The sequence below is a fragment of the Abramis brama genome (assembly GCF_963993115.1).
Source record: "Abramis brama genome assembly, chromosome: 10".
Lineage (NCBI taxonomy): Eukaryota > Metazoa > Chordata > Actinopteri > Cypriniformes > Leuciscidae > Abramis > Abramis brama.
The window spans coordinates 10,750,422-10,772,263 of NC_139972.1; the positions used below are offsets into that span (position 1 = coordinate 10,750,422).

General features: G+C 37.2%; 2 protein-coding genes across 5 annotated transcripts; both read left to right on the plus strand.

The window, feature by feature from the left end:
- The first annotated feature begins 1,866 nt into the window (after window positions 1-1,866).
- LOC311090600 (E3 ubiquitin/ISG15 ligase TRIM25-like) lies at window positions 1,867-4,823 on the plus strand. Its single transcript, XM_084125982.1, has 6 exons — window positions 1,867-2,464; window positions 2,678-2,773; window positions 2,989-3,222; window positions 3,334-3,487; window positions 3,588-3,647; window positions 3,760-4,823. Exons 1-6 carry the CDS (start codon window positions 1,904-1,906, stop codon window positions 4,299-4,301), a joined length of 1,647 nt encoding a protein of 548 aa, XP_083982108.1. The 5' UTR covers window positions 1,867-1,903; the 3' UTR covers window positions 4,302-4,823.
- A 1,146-nt stretch (window positions 4,824-5,969) lies between these two features.
- LOC311090605 (E3 ubiquitin/ISG15 ligase TRIM25-like) lies at window positions 5,970-21,346 on the plus strand. 4 transcript variants are annotated; one of them, XR_014607908.1, is made up of 8 exons: window positions 5,970-6,103; window positions 17,323-17,938; window positions 18,034-18,129; window positions 18,569-18,802; window positions 18,913-19,066; window positions 19,156-19,215; window positions 19,503-20,088; window positions 21,259-21,346. XR_014607908.1 is itself a non-coding variant. In XM_084125991.1 (8 exons), the coding sequence occupies exons 3-8, from the start codon at window positions 17,378-17,380 to the stop codon at window positions 20,027-20,029; spliced, it is 1,632 nt and encodes a 543-aa protein (XP_083982117.1). In that variant the 5' UTR covers window positions 6,001-6,103; window positions 6,217-6,322; window positions 17,323-17,377; the 3' UTR covers window positions 20,030-21,110. The 4 variants fall into 4 exon arrangements, 3 of the variants coding, with proteins under 3 accessions (XP_083982116.1, XP_083982118.1, XP_083982117.1); XM_084125991.1 differs by lacking the exon at window positions 21,259-21,346 and adding an exon at window positions 6,217-6,322 and having other exon boundaries at window positions 6,001-6,103; window positions 19,503-21,110; XM_084125990.1 differs by lacking the exon at window positions 21,259-21,346 and having other exon boundaries at window positions 19,503-21,110.
- Window positions 21,347-21,842: the final 496 nt, after the last annotated feature.

Genomic DNA, 21,842 nt, shown 5'->3' on the forward strand with positions numbered 1-21,842 from the left:
GTTTACTAATGACTTCGACGTCACAGCGCTGTCATCATCTGTTTAGCTCGCCTCTGGCCCGCCTATATCAGATAACCCGATGTGATTGGTGCAGATCAGATCGAGGGGCATATTTAATGAGCATCATTACTCGACACCAGAGTAACTCGCTGAGCAAATTCAACTTGTGCTCTCGCGAGAACTCTGGATTACCAGGGTAAAATTTTGTGTGTATTAGTGTCTGAAAGTGCTCAACTTCAGCAAGGTTATTTATTGAAGCTCATAATAATTAATGCAGTTCATCATCATCGTTAGTTTGGAAATTATCTGTTAAGGTTATGGACATTTCTTTTAACCCTAAAACACAACATGATGCAATGTGTAATTCATAATTTGATAAAACTCCCTCATATTAAAACATTACATTGAGCCGTATTTCTTTACAACTGGATGACTTCTGGATGCAGTATGACTTTGATTTTGCTTGATTTTTATTGTTTCATAATTAACAGACCTTCTGTCAATATGTAGAAATGTTTGTTTCAGATTTATCTTTATATGCCTGCTTTTCTTCAGTTTAGTATGTAAGTAATATTTAAATTTTTATCAAATAAAGAGAAAATCAAATGAAATGGTGCATTTTTTGTTAATAGCATTGTAGTGATCATTGGATGAAAATGTGTCTGTTTTAGGAAATATTTTGTTTCCAGAATTCATGATCTATGTGAGATTGTGTGTGATTATTATTTTCTCCACAGCATCTGAATGAAAACCTGCTGTTCTTATAACAATAAAGCATCACTTATTAAAACAGAAATTATTTCTGAAAGGTTTGATGCCAATGACATTGTACAAAAAATATGAATTCATCAATGATTTAATCATTTAGCGCACAGATTTCTGGAAGTTTGTTAGAAGCAGTTCAAACTCTCTCTCTCTCTCTCTCTCTCTCTCTCTCTCTCTCTCTCTCTCTCTCTCTCTCTCACCTGCACTCTGAAAACCAGGAAGTTTGTGGATTCAAGAGAATCGAAACCTATTTCCCTGCTACTACTTCAGGATCCACACTCTTCCAGTTTGGTTAAAGCTGAAGGAGGGAATATTTTACTTGTTATTCTGTAAAAGCAGGTAAGAACGTCATAGAACTAATTGTTTTATGTCTTCTTGCTTGCATTGAAAAAAGAGCATTCAATTATTCCTGTATGAGTTTGTATGTTAATAATTAATATATAATTATTAATAATATGTGACCCTGGATCACAAAAACAGTCATAAGTCGAACCGGTATATTTGTGGCAATAGCCAACAATACATTGTATGGGTCAAAATTATAGATTTTTCTTTTATGCCAAAAATCATTTGGGTATTAAATCAAGATTATGTTCCATGAAGATATTTTATAAAGTTCCTACCGTAAATATATCAAAAAATTATTTTTGTGAGTGGACACAGCAAAATCGCCAACAGAAATGGACTTTAGGTGTAAAATAAAGGTGATTTTCTCAATATTTAGATTTTTTTGCACCTTCAGATTCCAGATTTTCAAATAGTTGTATCTCGGACAAATATTGTCCTATCCTAACAAACCATACATCAATGGAAAACGTATTTGTTCAGCTTTCAGGCTATGTATAAATCTCAATAAATAAATAAAAAGACCCATAAGACTGGTTTTGTGGACCTGTGTCACATATATTAATGTTAATAAGTTAATAATTCCATGTTAATCTGGATGTTTTATGTTTATTTTTCTGGTTATGGATGAATATTTTAGGATTATTATTTTATATTAATTCTCAAAACTGTTAACATTTTGTAGAGTTACATGCTCTTTTGTTAATGATTTACATGTGGATTTATGTACTTTCTGTAATGATTTACTTCTGGCAGAGCAGTTTCTATTTGAGGACAGACTGTCTGCAAAGAAATGTCTGAATCTGCAGCGAGTCCGTATGTGGATCAGTTCAGCTGTCCAGTCTGTTTGGATCCTCTGAAGGAGCCGGTGACGATTCCCTGTGGACACAGTTACTGTATGAGCTGTATTACTGACTGCTGGGGCCAGAAGGAGCAGGGGCCGCCGTACCGCTGTCCCCAATGCAGAGAGAGCTTCAGTCAGAGACCTCTACTGAAGAAGAACACTCTGATAGCTGAGATGATGGAGACGCTGCAGAAGACGTCCCTACAAACGGCTGCTGTGGAGTGTGATGTTTGCACTACAGAGAAGAACAGAGCTGTAAAGTCCTGTCTGCAGTGCTTGGCCTCCTTCTGTCAAACTCACCTGCAGCTTCACTATCAATCTCCTGCGTTTATGAAGCACAAACTAGTCGAAGCTTCCAGAAACATTCAGGAGAACTTCTGTCTCAGTCATGGGAAACTTCTGGAGATTTACTGTCAGGATGATCGTCAATGTATTTGTTACTTGTGTATGATTGACAATCATAACGGCCACCGTGTGGTTTCGCTGGAATCCGGATGGACAAATCAAAAGGTAAATGTTTATGTTCATGTTCATCTGTAATTTATAGTTTAATATGTTTAAAAAAAATTTATCCCATCCCCTACTCTAACAAGTATACAGATGACTTACATTTTTATTGTGCATAAACAAAAGTGTGCATTTTTGAGGAATTGGTCCCTGATTATTGCTACTTGCTGCTCAATCTTTCTTTTACATATTAACTTTGTATGTGAACATCCTCAGAAAGAGTTAAAGGAGATAAAGGTGTCGTGTCAGAAGCTGATCCAGGAGCGAGAGAGAGGTCAGCAGGAACTCAGTGAAGCTGTAAAGTCTTTTAAAGTGAGTATCAGTACGAGGACCAGATGACTGGTCAAATCACAAATACAACAGATGTTTTAATGTTTTAAATAGGCAACATTTTAATCTTGCCAGTTTCATTAGACTGAAAGCATAATCAGAAATAAATTAGATTTTAACATCATGCAAATTAGCAAATGATCACATGAATTTTTTTAAGCTGTTTCTGCATGATTAGATCTTTGTGTCTCCGACAGAGTTCAGCACTAGAGACCATGGAGGACATTGAGAAGGTCTTCACTGAGCTCATCTGCTCTCTTGAGAAGAAACGCTCTGAGATTAAAGAGCAGATCAGAGCTCAGGAGAAGACTGAGATAGATCGAGCAGAGGAACTTCACAAACATCTGGATCAAGAGCTGACAGAACTCAGAAAAACACAAGCAGAGATTGACAAACTTCTGATTAATGATGATCAGGTCCAGTGTCTGAAGGTTGACCCAAAACTTTTTAGAATAATCCATAAAATTAAACACTATTGTGCCGTGCTTGTTTTATGTCCTGGAAAAGATCTGTCGTAATTATTTTTAATATTCTCATTTCAGAGCTGTCAGTCTGTGTGTGTTTTACCCACATTTGAAGACGTTCCCAGCTTCACTCAACACACTCATCTGTCTTTTAAAGACATTTCAATATCAGCGATTAAAGAGGTTTTGGAGGACGTCTGTCCACAGCAAACACTCAGAATATCACGAGAAGGTCTGAATGCTTTTCCTATGGTGATAAAATGTTTCATTCATACTATGTGTGATTACACCTCATATTGAGTTTACAGTTGATTTTCTTCTCATGTTTTCAGTGTCAAATGTTCATGTTGCACAGACTCCAGAACCAAAGACTCCAAATACATTTTGGCGATGTAAGTTGAGCGATTTCTTCACAAAAATATGGATATGTCAATATAAACATAATTAAAAGTGCAAAATAAGAAATTTTGAAAAATAATAATAATTGTGTGCATTCATCCTCAGATTTCTGTCAACTGCAAGTGGATCCAAACACTGCAAATAAAGAACTCAAACTGTCAGAAGAGAACAGAAAAGTCTCATATTCAGATAAAGTTCAACAATATCCTGATCACCCAGAGCGATTTGATGTGTTTAATTACATCTTGTGTCGAGAGGGTTTGTGCGGTCGCTGTTACTGGGAGGTCGAGTGCAGTGGGAAGGAATGGGCTGTAGCAGTTTGTTACAAAGGAATTGAACGTAAAAGAAGAAGTGAAGACTTTATACTTGGCTTCAACAAAATATCCTGGAGACTGGGCTATTGTCTGCAGGATTTCTATTTCATACATAATAAAGCCAAAGTCCGTATCCCTGCAGCTTCTAGAATAGGAGTGTATCTGGATCACAGAGCAGGAACTCTGTCCTTCTACAGCGTCTCTGACACAATGACTCTCCTTCACAGATTCCAGACCACTTTCACTGAACCCTTATACCCTGCGTTTTTAACTGCAGAAGGTTCTTCTGTCAGGATCATAGAGCAGAAGAGAGTTCAGACATACCAGAAATAAATATAATTGATAGAGTTTCAGATTCAATTGCTAAACTTCTGGAACATGTAGGCCTATGTGAAATTAATATGTAATTTGTAGTTTTATTAACAAAAGACACATTTCTTAAACACCATCAATGAATATACAACACCCATTTAAGACATTCTTAAGTTGGATAAACCGTTCATTATCAGATGTTATAAAACCAGATGTTGCAATGATTTTGATTTTGTGTATTCTAGATTAAAGATTAAAGACGCATCTTTTCAGCCAGGCATTCATATAATATTGTTAATCTCACAGTTTCAAACTACAATCCGGCCTCTAGTTCATAAATGCCAGAGGAGAACTGGCCCCCGACTGAGCCTGGGTTCTCCCAAGGTTTTTTTTTTTTCTCCATTAGGTCACCTGATGGAGTTTTAGGACACCATTAGGTCACTTGATGGAGTTTTTTCGGTTCCTTGCCACTGTTGCCTTTGGCTTGCTCAGTTGGGGATATTTTGGGGATATTTAATTTTATTCTATCAATCAATAAATTCCACTAGAAACAAACTTTGTTGTATTATTTTATTTTAATACTGTGAAGCTGCTTTGATACAATCTGTATTGTGAAAAGCGCTATACAAATATACTTGATTTGATTTGATTTGATATTCTGTAATTTTGGCTAATGGATAATAGTCCATGTTTGAATTCATGATGCAGTTCATCATTGAGCCACAAGGTTTCTAGGTTAGTTTGGAAAATATTCGGCTGTGGAACTCAGTAAACCGTTTACAGGACGGTGTTGGTAATGTTTTACTCATGTACGTTATATTACATGTTTTAAATGCAGCCGCTGTTTTGTTCTGTTGTGATGCTGTTAATAAGACCGCCTTTCTTTATTAGCATTTTCTTTTTCTTTTTTACAATATGAGTAACTGAGTTGACTTCAGGATGAGGCCTGATTTTGATTGATTTTTACTGTTTCATAACTGTCTGATGGTGTTGGCAAAAAAGCTGAGAAATGGCATTTTTTGAAAACCTTTTAAAGATGCATGTTTTTCAAATATCCTCTTCCATCAATGCATAGCAATGTTTCTTTCTTTTTTTTCTTTTTTTTAATCATCTTTATATTTGTTGTTCTTGGTTTGATGTATATAATTAATAATGTAATCTGCAATTATGATAAAATAAAGAGAAAATTTAACGAAATTGTTCATTTGTGTGATCTTTTGATTAATTTCAAAGTGGAAATGTTGCTGTTTTAGAAAACATTGTCTTAAGAATCTGTGATTTATATTACTGTTATGACACTCCTTCAGCTAAATATACAGGCTTGGGCATCATTAGAGATCTTTCATTCAGATGCATTTCTTTGACTCTTTACTACTGACTACTTTACATTAAATCATCAAAAATGATATCAGACATATTTTACATATTCATCAGAAATCAAATGTCAGCTGTGATCAGTTTAGCTCAAAAGCAGTCAATTATCCCAGTAGTGGACGAGATAAACTAGGCTACTTCATGATCTCTAATTGTGTCTAAGTCTAGAGTTAAAAAAAAAATTGTAAATGTATGAGTTTACTAATAAGTTCAAATTCAATAATGTCGCAGTCGATAATATGGGAAAAATAAACATTTTATTTATCTTTCTCTCTTTATCTCACACAGAACACACGGCCATTTTGTTTACGTGCTGAAAACCAGGAAGTATTTGAATTCAAGAGAAATGAAACTTGCTCCACAACAAGTGATTCAACCTAGATCGACACTGCTGCTCTTCGTATCAAAGCTGTAAAGCAAAATCATATTTGAGTTGTATTTCTGTCGAGGTAAGGACTTCAAGATCCAAAGATTATGACTTTTTCATGTCGGCTTTTAAAAAGAAATCGCTTGCAATTATATATATTTGTATGTGTGTCTGTGTGTGTCTGTGTGTGTACAGAGTTTCTACTCCTGTAACTTGTAGCCTAACAGGCCTGGTGAAACAACATTTTGCTTTGTACTTATTGCTAAACGATTATTTTTGGATTTTGTTGTCTAATGAAAACGTAAGTATTACTATTGAATTGAAATACTCGACGATTACCTCAAAACTATACGTTTTAGGCTACTCTTTACGATTTCGATTATTGTTTAAAAATACAAAGCTATTTATGTGATGATCATGACTAAAAATACTATTCTGGGCTACATACAAGTTAAGTTCTATTGACAGTATAGCCTACAACATCATTTAATCCTGCAGTTGATCAGCAGAGAACAGAATTTATTTCCCCAGTTAAAAAAACAAAAATGTGATTAGGCTTCTCTCTCTCTCTAATTGGTTTCTTAAAGATTCTCCTCCGGACGCAGGTCGCTGTGTCCCTGGCGAATCAGAATTGGACACGTTATTTTATCCAATCTGATTGGTTCTCGTCACCTGCCATTCAACTCAACGCTGGCGACGCGGGCGACACCGTCAAAACCTTGCTAGTCTGATCATTTTCGTAGAGAGAATGGCAGAAGTTAAACCAAATTCTGTCATTGATTTACAAATAAAAACCTTTCACAAGGCGTTCGCTGGAAGAAAAAAAACGATAAAGGATCTCCGACCGGACCAACCCGATTTACAGGCCAGTGACAGAGGACGAAGCTAACGCTACACCCGGAGCTTCACCCGCGCTTGTTATGAGAAACGGAGGTGGCTGGCTTTATTTGCTTATTTGTTAACTTAAGCTGTTCAATTCATTGAATTTTAATGTTCATGTCATGTATTTGTACTCAATATATAATCTAACTGTACATATCTGTTCTGTTACAGTTAGTAACTGAAGTGTAGATCACATTTGTACAATTATATGAAAAAAAAGATGATTGAAATAAATGATAAACTCTAAAATTTCAACTTTTATCCTTTTCAGGTTTGATTCTAATCATAATGTAACATTATTTGAAAAAACAAAATTTCAGTACAAAAAACATTTTTATTGTTAGAATTGTGATTTCATAATATTTAGATATGAATCCAACTGGAAAATCTTGTGAAAAGATATCTTTCAGTTGGTCAAATAGCATATTGAGAGTGAGGAGTCACGTGCCGATAGGAGCTCTATACATAGTTCCCACAGGCCAATTAATGTCACGTGACCTCCCCGGAGACCCCATCTTTGAGGGCAAAAGCTGCTGTGTTTACAATGTTTTACCATACTGTCTATGAGTTTTACAAGCAAATTTCGAATATTTCTTTCAATTTATAATGTTACGAAAATCATGAAGAGACAAAGTGACAGAGATTATAAAGAGACTCTATTAACACAAGACAGAGAGAGGTACAATGCGAAAATTTCAGTCATAAATGGTGTGGATCCGTATGTGCTAACAAAGGAAGCACTGAGCACTGATTATGCAGCAGATACAGTATTATCATCATGTGTATCATTATCTGGTATTGGCTAGGAGTTTTAACACATGTGAGCAATTCCGAGCCTGGAAATATGTGCATGAATATGAATATACACGGTAATATACACGGTATGAAAATAAATAAAACTCGCGTGCAAATTAATTAATGTAATGCGGAACTACTTTATACGCGGGTTCTTTAGGGACATAATCTGAGATTGCCGTGCTGGAATGTGTGTGTGTGTGTATGAGAGTGAGAGAGTCGCGGGCGCGATCGAACAGTGGAAACAATGTTGTTTTTGTATGTTTTTAATATCTCGTCATTTTGTTCATACAGGACATAATTCAAACTGCAAAGTGTTAACTTATATTTGTGTACACTCGCAATAAAAAACAACAAATTCTTGCGTTTTGAGGGAGTTTCTTTCCTGTTTATCCTCGCCAGCCATAACCTCCGTCGTTGTTCTGACAAAAGCTTAACGTTATCTTCTCACATTCATGAAGTCTAATGACGGGTATACTGTAAAATCCAAATTTAACTAAACCTCCGACACGATTTAAACATCCATTGACCCAGCAGGAGATCACCATTTTCACTTTTTATCACGAAATGAACTCGCTTCAGCTTCTTCTACTATTGTTCTGCCCACAGAAATGGCGCCGGGTCGGCAAATGCTAAAAAAACTAAATTTAACTGAACCTCCGGCACGATTGGAACATCCATTGACCCAGCAGGAGATGACCATTTTCACTTTTTAATCACAAAATTTCCGTTTCAGCTTCTTCTTCTCATGTTCTGCATTGTAAGATTGTTGTGTTCTGCCCTCAGAAATGGCGCCGGGTCGGCAAATGCCCGTATGCTGTGACGTCATGTGGGAACTATCAGAGCCCGTCTACGGAGAGCCTTGGCACTCCCTATTCAGCCCCATTGTATTGATTTTGGTTGCAGTTCCATTAGAATTCCACTGGGGGTGATCGCGAGCGAGTGCAGACTGAATGGGAGTCAATGGGGCTATACGGCTAAATGTGTCTCTTTCACCCGATTGCCGTTGAGAAATCTCAGATTTTATTGTAGGCTTTGCAAGTTCAACATGGGTTATAGGTCGAAAGTTGAATGAACGAGTACTTATGTCCTTTCGATTTCTTACAGGTTGAGTTGTTGTTGCCCATAACACGCTAGCATTCTGCTAATGAACGCTGATTGGTCAGTGAAGGACTGATTACGACCAGAGATACCGCTTGATGGCATCGTGGCATCCGAAGCGGGACCAGAAACAAACAAAACAAAAACTCTTCTAGCACGTGTATTTACCTGTGTCAGCTGTGTTGTCGATGCCTCGAGAGAAAAGAAAGTGCAGAGCGCGAACTCACCAGAGTGAGTGAAGGATTGCCGTGAAGCAGTATCTCTGGTCGTACGATGTGTGTGACGTCATTGACATTTTAAAAGACTTTTTAAAGCAAATAAGTGACTCTAAAAAATCCAACACCCAGCAATGTGTAATTTCTTTGCATCTCCTTTCGAATACAACATTCAAATTACTAGACAAAAAATTATATCCTGAGAAAAGTGGGTTTTGAGGGGTATTTCGCCATAGACCTCCATTCATTCTGCACTCGCTCGCGAGCGCCCCCGCATGGATAGAGACGTGTTACTGCAACCAATCCAGAACCCGGAAGTAAGCAGAGAGTGCCAATTCTCTTCCTATTAGACATTCTCTGGAACTATGTATAGAGTGCCGAAGTTATGACATCATTTTGTAGGCCAACCCGGAAGTTAGCGGCGCATGGGTTCCCTCGATCGAAAAGCAATGCTTTTTCCCCATAGACTTTTGGAAAATCGCAAAAAATAAGATCTGTGTTCAACAAAGAGTTGTGACCCTAACACGTTTTGTCTATCAAGATAATCTTTACAAGTTAATCCAAAATTTATACATTTTGAAGCCTAAATAAAGCCGTCAGATATAAAATGCTAACGGTAGGCTATAAACGGACTACAGCACACCATGGTCGCGGATCAACGTCATCATCAAGCTTCCTCAAACTTTATTTTAAAAAACACGCTCGCTCATTATGATCTGCGCTGTGTATGAACCTATTTTTTACAGTCTATGGTATGAACCTATTTTTACAGTCTATATGGTATGAACACTTATCCACTTTTTCATGAGAAATATTGCCCATTCGTTTTTTCCAAAAATGTTAGAAACTAATTTTGTTTATGCGTGCCTCTCTGAGATTTTTTATATCTTTTGTTAATGTTTTATTTATTCGTTTATTATTTTGTTAGTTTATATAAACCTTAATATTATTTTCTTTGTGATTAAGATTATTATGCCTGATCATTGTGCCCCAAATTAACTTTCAAGATTATCTTTCACTGTATTATGTTTGCATACCATTTGCTAATTCGCCAGGAAAAAAACGTGCTTTCTCGGAAGCACTAACGTTATGGCCGTATCAATTTCCAGTCCTTTTTCTTAGACGATAGAAAAACCATAGATCGAGGAGAGAACCACTATAAATCTGGACATGAACAGTGCAGCTTAGATTCTGGTTTACTTGCCGGTATTGTAAGGGCCAGCATGAGAGACAAGGTTAATCGAGTCTTGGTAAGTAAAACTAGGGAGAGATAGAGGAGTTATAATAGTGTTCTATGTATTTAAGATAACTATACAGATAATCTCTGAACAAGCATAACACAGTTAAATTCCAAACATTTAATATAATAGTTGTATATAATTATATTGAATTTAAAGAGAATTGTCCAATAGCAAATGCTTATTATAATATATTATAATTAAACCATATATGTTCCCTAAATAAACCACATATACTAATTTTGTTAACATTTTCTAACGTTATATATTTTTACCTGGTAATCCACAAGCCCCAATGTGAGAGCCAGTGTAGTAAATTTTATCTCACATTCACATTACTGTGAGCTGACTGGAGTGTAGTTACAATATAGTAATAGTTTAACATTTAATTTATGTGTCAGACAGGCAACTTACAGTGCATTAAGGCTATACATATCAGCGTGTTCTCTGGGAATTGTCCACGTTTATATAGCACATTAAATATACATTTACTACTAAAATAACAAAGATTAATATCATTGTTACCTAATGCCTTAACTACCGGTAATGCTGTTTACAAATACAATCATATTATTATAAGTGGGTAAAAGCCAAGTTCACAAATATCAGGGTGCAGGACCCACCCTTTCTATAATTATATCCAAACAAGTTACAATAAAAGTCAATAAACCAGGTATTATTTTGAATATTTTAATTAAACATTTCTCAACGTAACGTTAGCCTTTAATAAAACTGCAGCGGATCTAATCTATTAAACAGTGGCAAAGTAAACAAGCTTTTAGATATTTTAAGAGAAAGACAAAAGGTATTTTAGCTGTTAATTTGGTTATGAAAAACGCTTATTCTTGCTACTGCTAGCCTTTTTTACTCCATCTGGCACGAACCCAGAGTCTCCGCTGGGTAACATCGGACGGAAAATGGTCAAATGAGATTTCATTCGATGACTTGTGGTTGCATCTCGGGACAAAACAAAAATAACGTTATGTATATTAACTGAAAGGTAAACTTCTAAGACCGTGAAGCTGAAACGCGAGCTCGTGAGAGATTTCATGTTTGTCATGATGACGTCTAAAGTCCCCGCCAAAGGATGTAGTCCCTTTTAGCAACTTGTTAGCAACCACCGTTTTTAAGACACAATAAAGTTTAAAAAAATCACAAGCAGGTTATAACTGGTGTGTTTTATGTCATAGATCAAAACGTGAAAATATTTAGAGGCTTTGTTAACCACAGACCTTATTTCAGGCGATTTAGCAAAAACCCATTCAAAAAACCCATAGACTTTAGGGCGAGGGAACCGGTAGTGCTAAAATGCTAACTCACTTCCGCGTCATAACTTCGGCACTCTATAGCCATCTAGTAGCTAAAATTATCATTTTTTACTTTTAAAACTACATTTTACAAAATATGGGCAAAAAGTTTACACTAAACCATGTAAAGTTATCCATGCGATCCCCATGAATGAAAGTTAGAAATATGGGTCTTTTATAAAGTGAATTTTACATAAAATGCTGTTTTTTGTAAAAAGCCTATTTAAATAAATATTTATTTATTTAAAGAAATTTAAAATATATCATAAATCTTCCAAAAACTTAATAAACATTAATAAACAGTGTAAAATTACATTTGTAAAAAAAAAACAAAACAAAAAAACTATTATTCTGTTACAAAATTAAATGTTATTGTCTGGGGACAATAAGATACCCAAAGATAACTAGTGTCGTCCCAAATGAAGATAATCAGAGGGTTAAATACCCCCACCCCCCACACACACACAAAAAAAAGCGCCCCCCCAAAAATAATTATCACCAGCCGCCACTGCTAACCAGCGCCACCTATATTAGTCAGACCTCTGCCATTTTAACATCTAACGTTACCTTTTCGGACAGGTGCCGTTGTGATGAAGGAACTAAAAAAATACTTTTGTGTTTGTTTTGTTATGAGTAAGAAAATGTAAATAAGCATTAAGTTTAAAGTTACAGAAGATAGACATGCTTTACTTTTAGTCAGCATTTCAGAATTCGAATGTGTTCCAGCATGTGTTTCTATTTAGGTCATGTTCACTTTAAGATCGCATGGTTCTAAATGTCCTATTACGTGATCCATAGTTGGGAAGTAAACGCTCACGCACTTCATGCGTGTTTCAGCGGTCTGTTATATTCATGGCATTTCAATCGTATCTGTCGACTTCCCGTGTCTGACGTAGCATCGTCAGTATGTGTATACTTTGTTTTGTGAGATTGTCTGGAGTTATTCTTTATTATTTTTGACAATAATTTTAAGTTTGTAGAGTGTAATCTGGGGATGGTCTGAATCAGGGTTCGAATTATGATTTCATCTTTGTGGGGGGTCTCTTTAAAAAAAAAAAAAAAAGTAGCCTATGAGCAGGCTTACTAATGTAAATAAATAAAAATGTTTAATAAAAAAGCGTTGCTAACACAATTTAAATAGTACATTTGGTTTAATTTGTCGTTTAATAAGGTCTAATATTTGTTAGTGGTGAGAATTTCCACGTGAATAAATAAACAGATAATAATCATAAATATTTCTTGATCATCAAATCATCATATTAGACTGATTTCTGGAGGATCTAAGTTAGACGGTGGGCCGAGGGGAGATTTCGTTTTTTCAGACGATCTGTGGTGATGGATAACCCAGTTTTTTATATGTAACCACTACGCATTTCAACAAAGCAAATAAAAATTGTTGCCACTCACATACTTTGTCCATAACTATAATATCGGTAACTTTCTCCAGGTTATTTTCCCGGCGAATCGAGCAGGCAGCTACGTGTGGGGTCTGACCTGCATGACGTATTTGTTGCCTTCGTCCAATAGCGTGCGTGGAAAGTGTCGGTGTTGGTGACGTGTTTGTCAACACACTGGCGTGATCCGCGCCCAGGAAAGATTTAACTTGTTAACTAATTTTACCCACTTATGCTACATATTCAGTTTGACACAAAATGTGAATGTAGAGGTAACGATGTCCTGTCATTTCTTTGAAATCTTTAATAAATACACCGTTCTGATTTCACACATTTGATCTGTATTGCTTGGAAACACAACGTTATCAAAACGAGCCAGTCAATACTCTTTTTCCTGCACATGTTTACTGCATATATTTGAGGGAAGTGGACCCACCATTCCCTTCACAAACATAAGTTGGGACAAATTCATTAAATCAGTGTTTCTGAGGAAAGACTTTGAGTGCAGAGAAAGTATTATAGCAGAAGAGGCAGTACAGGCATACAAGTTACAATGCCAGGAACCTACAAACCAGATAGTCAAACCAGCTAACACTGGCTACCACAGGGAGTGCTACAGCCATTTCACAAATATCACGAAGATAAAACGAGCACAAAGGAGAAAAGAGAAGGCAGTATTAGTTGAAGAAACTGCAAAGGAAGGTTGGTATTATATTGTATAGACAGACAGTGCAGTATAAAACATACAGTGCAGTGTAGACTGTAGTATACTATAGTATACGATAGAATATAGTATACTATAGTATACGTTTTGCATTGGGTTGGGGGCAGGGCCAACTTCACGCAGTGATTGACAGGGCGGGACGGGCACGTGAATGCATTTTCAAATTGCACATTGAATTTTGCTACATTCATTGCGGGACACTTAATGGAAATGCAATCGCAAGCGTCTTAAAGGAGACATATCATGCTTTTAAATCGTTCCTTTTTACGTATAAATCATACATTTGTGGTCTATATAAACGGAATTGCAATGCTTGGGTCTGAATTCCTCATTATTATAGCTCCACAGGCCCCTTTTCTACCCCTTTTCTGATGTGCGTCTGAGAGCAACTCGTTTTGGTGCGGTCTCTTTAAATGCAATTGAGACACTTCATACCCCGCCCCCTCTCCAGGTTGCAGAGGTGACACTCGGTTCAACTCCACCCCGTTCGGCCATTTTTGTAGTTTGATAGCAGAGATACGATTATCTAGCAGCACAGAAGCTTTTGGACATCCAAGATTTGTGTCAACACAGAAAACATTTCATCATTGGATAGTTTTTTCAGTTTTTGAAGTGTTGTTTTATGTCAGCTTAATGCCCGGAACGCTTATATAAAAGATAAGGCAACTTATTTAGCACAATTCACACGGTAATTCAGGAAAAAAAATATCTCTGAATGCTCCACATGAAACTTTGGTCTTCCGACCTTTTACCACCGTGTCGATTTATTTTGATTAATATGTGCGAGGGAGAGAGAGCAAGACAGCGCTTAGTTTGGAGACAGTGAAGTCTTGTTTACACTTTCGCCTGGCTCTAGAGAGAGAGAGAGAGAGAGAGAGAGACCGAGAGAGACCGAGGCCGAGACACTCTCTCTGCTCGTTCTTTCCAAGCGTGCCACACAAGCCCTGAAAGTGAAGCCAAAACGTCTCGATCGCCCCCCCGGTGACTGGTCCTAGTATAGGTCATAAGCCCCGCCTCCCCGTGTTATTCAACGGGACGTGAGACCAACTAAACTTCAAATATCTTTTTCCAAAGGTGGTTTCTTTCATTTGCTGTCGTTTTTATCACGCCGATGTAAGTTCAAGTGTCTGTTTCAAAAATAAGTTAGTTTTTAGTTAGTTACGTGATGCGGTGGTGTACGTCATGATTGACAGCTGTGATTGACAGGTTCTCTGAGCGAAGTAGTCACTGAAGCACCAACGGACATTTTTTTCGAGATCTTCGGACGACTGAGGAGATTGTATTTACTTTATTTTAATAAGCCTCTTGTCGTACTGCAATCAATTTTTTAAAAAGTGTGCAGAATCCTCTCTCCCTGAGTGCATTCTGCGAGAGTGAGGGCGGAGCGTTGATTTCGCGGCTTTACTTCCTGCTCACTACTGCGCAGGTCTGGTCCCGAGATCGTTACTGCGCAGACTCAAGTTCCAATATGTCAGCACCATATCGGGACTCTGGCGGCTTCAGTTCTCATCAATGGAAGAGAGCGAAGGGGCGTCATCCATCTTTTTTTACAGTCTATGGTTCTTTCAGTTAAACATGTGCCCTGTTACAAGCGCGGCAGTTCATCTACATTACTCACGATCAAATAAGACTTTGGCGGGAAAAAAAAAATCGCTTTGGCGGGCGCTAAAACAAGTTCAATGCAGGAAAAACCCTGTTGTTGCTGAAGTAGTTATCCTTGAAGTGCTTCGCGTTCGCGCACACAAAAATGACTTTACCCACAGATGTGGGTACATATCCGTGAAAAATAAAACTCAACCAGGCACTTCGAAGAGGTTCTGATGCTGGGAGACGGTGTAATGAAGCGTGTGGGTTACTACATCCAACAACCGAACATTTTGACTTACCCTCTCGTAACTTCTGCATCCTTGAGCTTGGACTACAAAATCAAGCGAGAAATAAAAATGGAGGATTGCTCTAAGTGTTGGGCCGGGAGTCGATGTCCTTATTTGGCAGTTCCGCTGACGTTATTGTTCAAAAAACGTAATAGAGAATAGAAAAATCGGAACAGGTTGCAAAATATGACCAAAACAGAATATAAAGATATCAACGAAGCACCTGAAGAGAATAATTTCAACTTTTCTGTACTTCTAAACACTCCAAATATACAACAAAATGCATTTAAGGGCTAAAAAAGTGGATTTAGCATGATATGTCCCCTTTAACCGTCAGTGTAAATGCAATTAAGAAAAAATTACATTTAAATTACAATTTTGCTGCAGTTTTTGCTTGAACATGTTAAACATATCTAATCATTTCTGTAATACATTTTAATTTTGCAACTTATAAAGCGTTAAAATACCGTATTTTCCGGACTATAAGTCGCTCCGGAGTATAAAGCCTTGGTTATACTTTCGCCTGGCTCCGCAGCGCGAGTCTCCGAGGCGTTTATACTTGACGCGCTCGCCGTTGTACTATTCTTTGAAACGACAGGGGGCGACTCGAGTAATTGTCCTCTAAACCATCAGGAATCAGCGGTGAGAAGAAGAAAGCTATACACACGTGACGATGTTTATTTTAGTACACCACCACCAATACCACACTACAAAAAGAATCGTGTAAAACCCAGTAAACCCTGAGATTATTACTCGTGACAATAAAACAAAATATATGGATATGAGAATGTGTATACAACATAACTAAATTAACGATCTCTTACATATTTTCTAATTTCACTAAACATTTCATTAAGTTTCGTGAACATTTTTATTAAACATGGACCTTTATGTTAATTAAAAATACTTTTTATGCTATTGTATGCTCAATTTTTAAATGTAATCAACTCATTTAGACGTGCAAACTGGGTGCCGGTGTGGTGAAAAGTTCGAGCTCGGCCAGATTCGGCTCGAAGTTGTTCATCTTCGGATGCGGCGCGGCGCGCGTTGTTACAAAAAATGTCGCGCACACCGCCAGGCGAAATTGGGTCTTGCGAACCCAACGCGCACGACCGCCCACACCGCAATGACGTCATTTTTGCCGCGCGCACCTTCGCGCTCGTGCGGACGCGTCGAGTATAAACAGGCTTAAAGAGCATCTTGCAGGTTAGAAGACCCAACAAGTCAATGTATAGAAAAATAATGTAGGAACTAGATTTTCTTTAAATTTTTTTTTATAAATACGCTACAGTGGCTTCTGGAGTCGTTTTTGTGAGAGAATTTTACTTCCGCATCTGAAAATGGGCGTGACGTAGCACAAGGGAGAGCGGTCGATTCAAACAACAGGGAAAAATGGATCGCAATGACATTTCGGATGCTGAGGAAATTGTTGACGGACCACAGCCATACAATTATGAGCCTGCTAGGCTGCCAAGAGAGCAGGGACAGGCCAGGATTAATGTTAGACAGAACATATTGGAACTTACAATAACAGAAACTAAGCTTTGATCAGGCGTTTGTCATGCTCATTAATATCCGCCCAGACTAACGTTACGTGATATAACTTAGCGGTTTCTCATCGAGAGACAGAGAGATATTTATTCCTGATACATTTTTTGTTCCATAATTTTTTTTTTTTTTTTTTTGTTAGATACTTGGACTTTGTAAAATCTTGACAGTATTCATATTTTCACTGAAACATTTGACAAATAACGTTTATTTTCTTGGCTAGACAGTCCTTATTACAGAAGCAGAGAATCTGTTCAATCTTTGAACACGGCTAAGAAATGTCTGAATCTGCAGCGAGTCCGTATGTGGATCAGTTCAGCTGTCCAGTCTGTTTGGATCCTCTGAAGGAGCCGGTGACGATTCCCTGTGGACACAGTTACTGTATGAGCTGTATTACTGACTGCTGGGGCCAGAAGGAGCAGGGGCCGCCGTACCGCTGTCCCCAATGCAGAGAGAGCTTTAGTCAGAGACCTCTACTGAAGAAGAACACTCTGATAGCTGAGATGATGGAGACGCTGCAGAAGACGTCCCTACAAACGGCTGCTGTGGAGTGTGATGTTTGCACTACAGAGAAGAACAGAGCTGTAAAGTCCTGTCTGCAGTGCTTGGCCTCCTTCTGTCAAACTCACCTGCAGCTTCACTATCAATCTCCTGCGTTTATGAAGCACAAACTAGTCGAAGCTTCCAGAAACATTCAGGAGAACTTCTGTCTCAGTCATGGGAAACTTCTGGAGATTTACTGTCAGGATGATCATCAGTGTATTTGTTACTTGTGTATGGTTGACGGTCACAAAAACCACAATGTGGTGCCTTTGGATTCAGAATGGACTAGTAAAAAGGTAATCAACGCTTGTGTAATTTAATTTAATTTAAATTACCAATTTAAATTAATAAGATACTAACCAACTTCCTCCTTTTATGTGAACATCTTCAGAAAGAGTTAAAGGAGATAAAGGTGTCGTGTCAGAAGCTGATCCAGGAGCGAGAGAGAGGTCAGCAGGAACTCAGTGAAGCTGTGAAGCTTCTGAAAGTGAGTATCAGAAGATGACAATGATGTTTACTGTGCTTGTAAAAGTGACGTATTATTATTACACTATCCTACCGAGAATCTTAAGTGACATTTGCAGCGGAAAAACAAGAGCGAAAACATACTCATACAAACAACAACTACAAAAAATGTGCAAATGCAAATGTTTTCTGGTTCATGTAGTTTTTGCGCATGCAAAAGTAGTCATTTATTTTTCGGAAACATCTTTCAGTTCTTTGTAGTTATATAAAGTATGTTTGCAAATAACCGGAAAACTAATCCTGTATAAACAACCAACATTTTAGTTTTACCAGTTCATTTGACTGATAGAATGCATAATCACTGTCTGGATTTGGAAAATATTTATGATAATGGACTGGAGTAATTTAATTGAAACTGGTCACATAAATACAGTATTTAGGCTGTTGTTCCTGTCCTACAGAGTTCAGCGCTAGAGACCATGGAGGACATTGAGAAGGTCTTCACTGAGCTCATCTGCTCTCTTGAGAAGAAACGCTCTGAGATTAAAGAGCAGATCAGAGCTCAGGAGAAGACTGAGATAGATCGAGCAGAGGAACTTCACAAACATCTGGATCAAGAGCTGACAGAACTCAGAAAAAGACAAGCAGAGATTGACAAACTTCTGATTAATGATGATCAGATCCAGTTTCTGAAGGTAATAAAATTCCTTTAATCAGTATACCATAATGTTTATATTCTTACTGTTTCACAATTTTAAATGGACTCTTTTTCATAACAAGCAGTGCTGTATTTGTCTAATTTCAGAGCTGTCAGTCTGTGTGTGTTTTACCCACATTTGAAGACGTTCCCAGCTTCACTCAACACACTCATCTGTCTTTTAAAGACATTTCAATCTCAGCGTTTAAGGAGGTTTTGGAGGACGTCTGTCATCAGCAAACAGCCAGAATATCTCGAGAAGGTCTGAAAGTTTTATTTGTACCATGATTTCATTCATACAAGATTACACTTAAGAAATAAACAGTAAATTATTTATATTTGACTCTTCAGTGTCAAATGTCCACGTTGCAGAGCCTCCAGAACCAATAACACCAAATGAATTTTTGAAATGTAAGTAAAAAAAAAAATATCTGAATCAAAAACATTCATTGATAAATACACTGCATAATATGTGCACACCCCCTTGTGATTAATTGGTTTGTCTACCTTAACCGTAGTAAAGACAAATCTTAATGTTATGGAATATAATGAAATTCCAGAAGATTCTGTGCTTTTAACATTGTGGCAATGGAACTTTCGGGGGAGCATGACCAACTCCCTATAAATTTGCCCATGATTTGAAATTCATTCAGTGTCCAATTATTCAATATATCTTTGTTTCTATCTATCCTTCTCAGACTTCTGTCAGTTGCACCTGGATCTAAACACTGCAGACAAAAAACTCCAACTGTCAAATAGGAACACAAAAGCATCATATTCTAAAAAAGTCCAGCAATATCCTGATCACCCAGAGCGTTTTGAACTTCCCTATATCTTGTGTCGAGAAGGTTTGTGCAATTGCTGTTACTGGGAGGTCGAGTGCAGTGGGAAGAATTGGGCTGTAGGTGTTTGTTACAAAGGAATTGGACGTAAAGGTAACAATTATGACTGTAAACTTGGCTTCAACACAAAATCCTGGAGATTTGGCTACTTACAACAGGATATATTTTTCATGCATAATAATAAGAAAGTCTCAATCCCCGCTGTCTGCTCCTCTAGAATAGGAGTGTATCTGGATCACAGAGCAGGAACTCTGTCCTTCTATAGCGTCTCTGACACAATGACTCTCCTTCACAGAGTCCAGACCACTTTCACTGAACCCTTATACCCTGCGTTTCGAACTGACTCTGGTTCTTCTGTCAGGATCATAGAGAAGGGGGAGTAAAAAATAAATTCACAATTACGGAAAATAAAACTTCAATGTTGGATGAAAAAGATGAAATGGTAAATATTTTCAATTATAAATCTGGTGGTTTTTGTTGTTGTTGTTTAGTGATGAAACATAGCTGGGTTCTCTAATATGTGGCTGGATCTGTAGTGATCTGGGTGGTTGATTATGATTTCACTTTTTAAACTTTAATTAGTGTGTAATGTTGCTGTTTGAGCATTAACAACATCTGCAAAGTTACGACACTCAAAGTTCAAATCAAAGGGAGATTTTTTTTTTTTTTACAGAAATCACTTTCCTCCCCCGGGAATGCGATTTATAGATTATCATGACAGAATATGCTAATCAGTGACTAGAAGTTAGTTAACTCTGCATCAGCTACACAAATTCATCAACTAACCATTCAGAAATGTCCTGTTGCTTCTACATGTTGTCACTTCTTCTTGAGTCTCTCCATCTTTGTCCAACTCTGGTTTGAACATAAAAGGCTAATAGTTTTTGAAATTTTCAGTGAGTGTCTGTGTGAGGTAATTAAAGATAACACACAAGCTGATGAAGCTCCGCCCTCTGTGCTGGTGTTGTGCCGAATTCTGACTCCCTCCAAATTATTACCCCCCTAGTATAGGTTTAGGATTAGTTGTGGGGTTAGGATTAGGCAATCAGGTACTGACTTCAACGAGGGGAGTAATCATTTGGCAGGGAGTCAAAATTCGGCACAACACCAGGAGCAGCAGCAGATTATTTTTATTTAGGGACACATCACTCTCAAAAAGTGACAATTTTAACATGCCTTTTCTTCTAGCAATGGCTTAGTGGTGTGTGCATTTGAATTGGTGCAAACTTCAAAATCAATTTAAAATCAAACTTAAATGTTTAAAGATGGTAAACATTTTCATTTATAAAGTGTTTTTCTCAGTAAGCATATGGAGCTTGCCTGGATGTCATTTTTTTGCAGTTTTCTGTTCACTATATACTTTACATGTAAGAAATGCGTAAAAAAGGATATGCAAATGTAAATTATCTGTGTACGTGTAACACATTGCTTTGAAAATAAAAGTACAGCATTACATGCAAAGTCATATTTTCTGTGCATATTCTTTTTCTGTTTACTACAGTAGCCTAAATAACTTTTGTAATAACCTTTTACCTACTGTTGAAATCTATATATAAAAAGCTCAGTGTGATACACAGCTTTCACCTAGAAGAGACATTTTTGTATTTTATAGTGATCAGTCAAGTCAACTTGGAGAATCGGAGATTGTCACTCGATCAACAGAATGTCCATTTCATTCATGATAAAACCCAAGTCACAATCCCTGCTGTGTGCAGGCAAGTTTATTTATATAGCACATTTCATACACTATGGTACTTCAAAGTGCTTTACACCGAAAGGAATTAAAATAATCACAAAATAAAAGTCGGTCTGTCGTGGTGAAGAAGGGTTAGAGTTAGAGATCAATTGATGGAAATGTGTTTGTTTTAGGAAATATTGTGTTTTCAGAATTCATGATCTGTGTGTGATTGTTGTTTTTCTCCACAACATCAGAATGAAAACCTGTTGTTCTTATAATGAAGAAGCATCACATGTTAAAGCTTTGATGCCAATGACATTGTAGCCTACAACAAGCTGGAAGTGTGTTAGAAGCAGTTAAAGCAAAGAAATTATTACAAACCTTTAAACTAGTCTGATTATTGGTGTCGAGAGATACAGTATGATTTTAAGAAAAGTACAAAGAGTAGAGCATTAAAACTGCAAAGTTATGGTTTCACATAAACAATATGTCTATTCTCTCTCTCTCTCTCTCTCTCT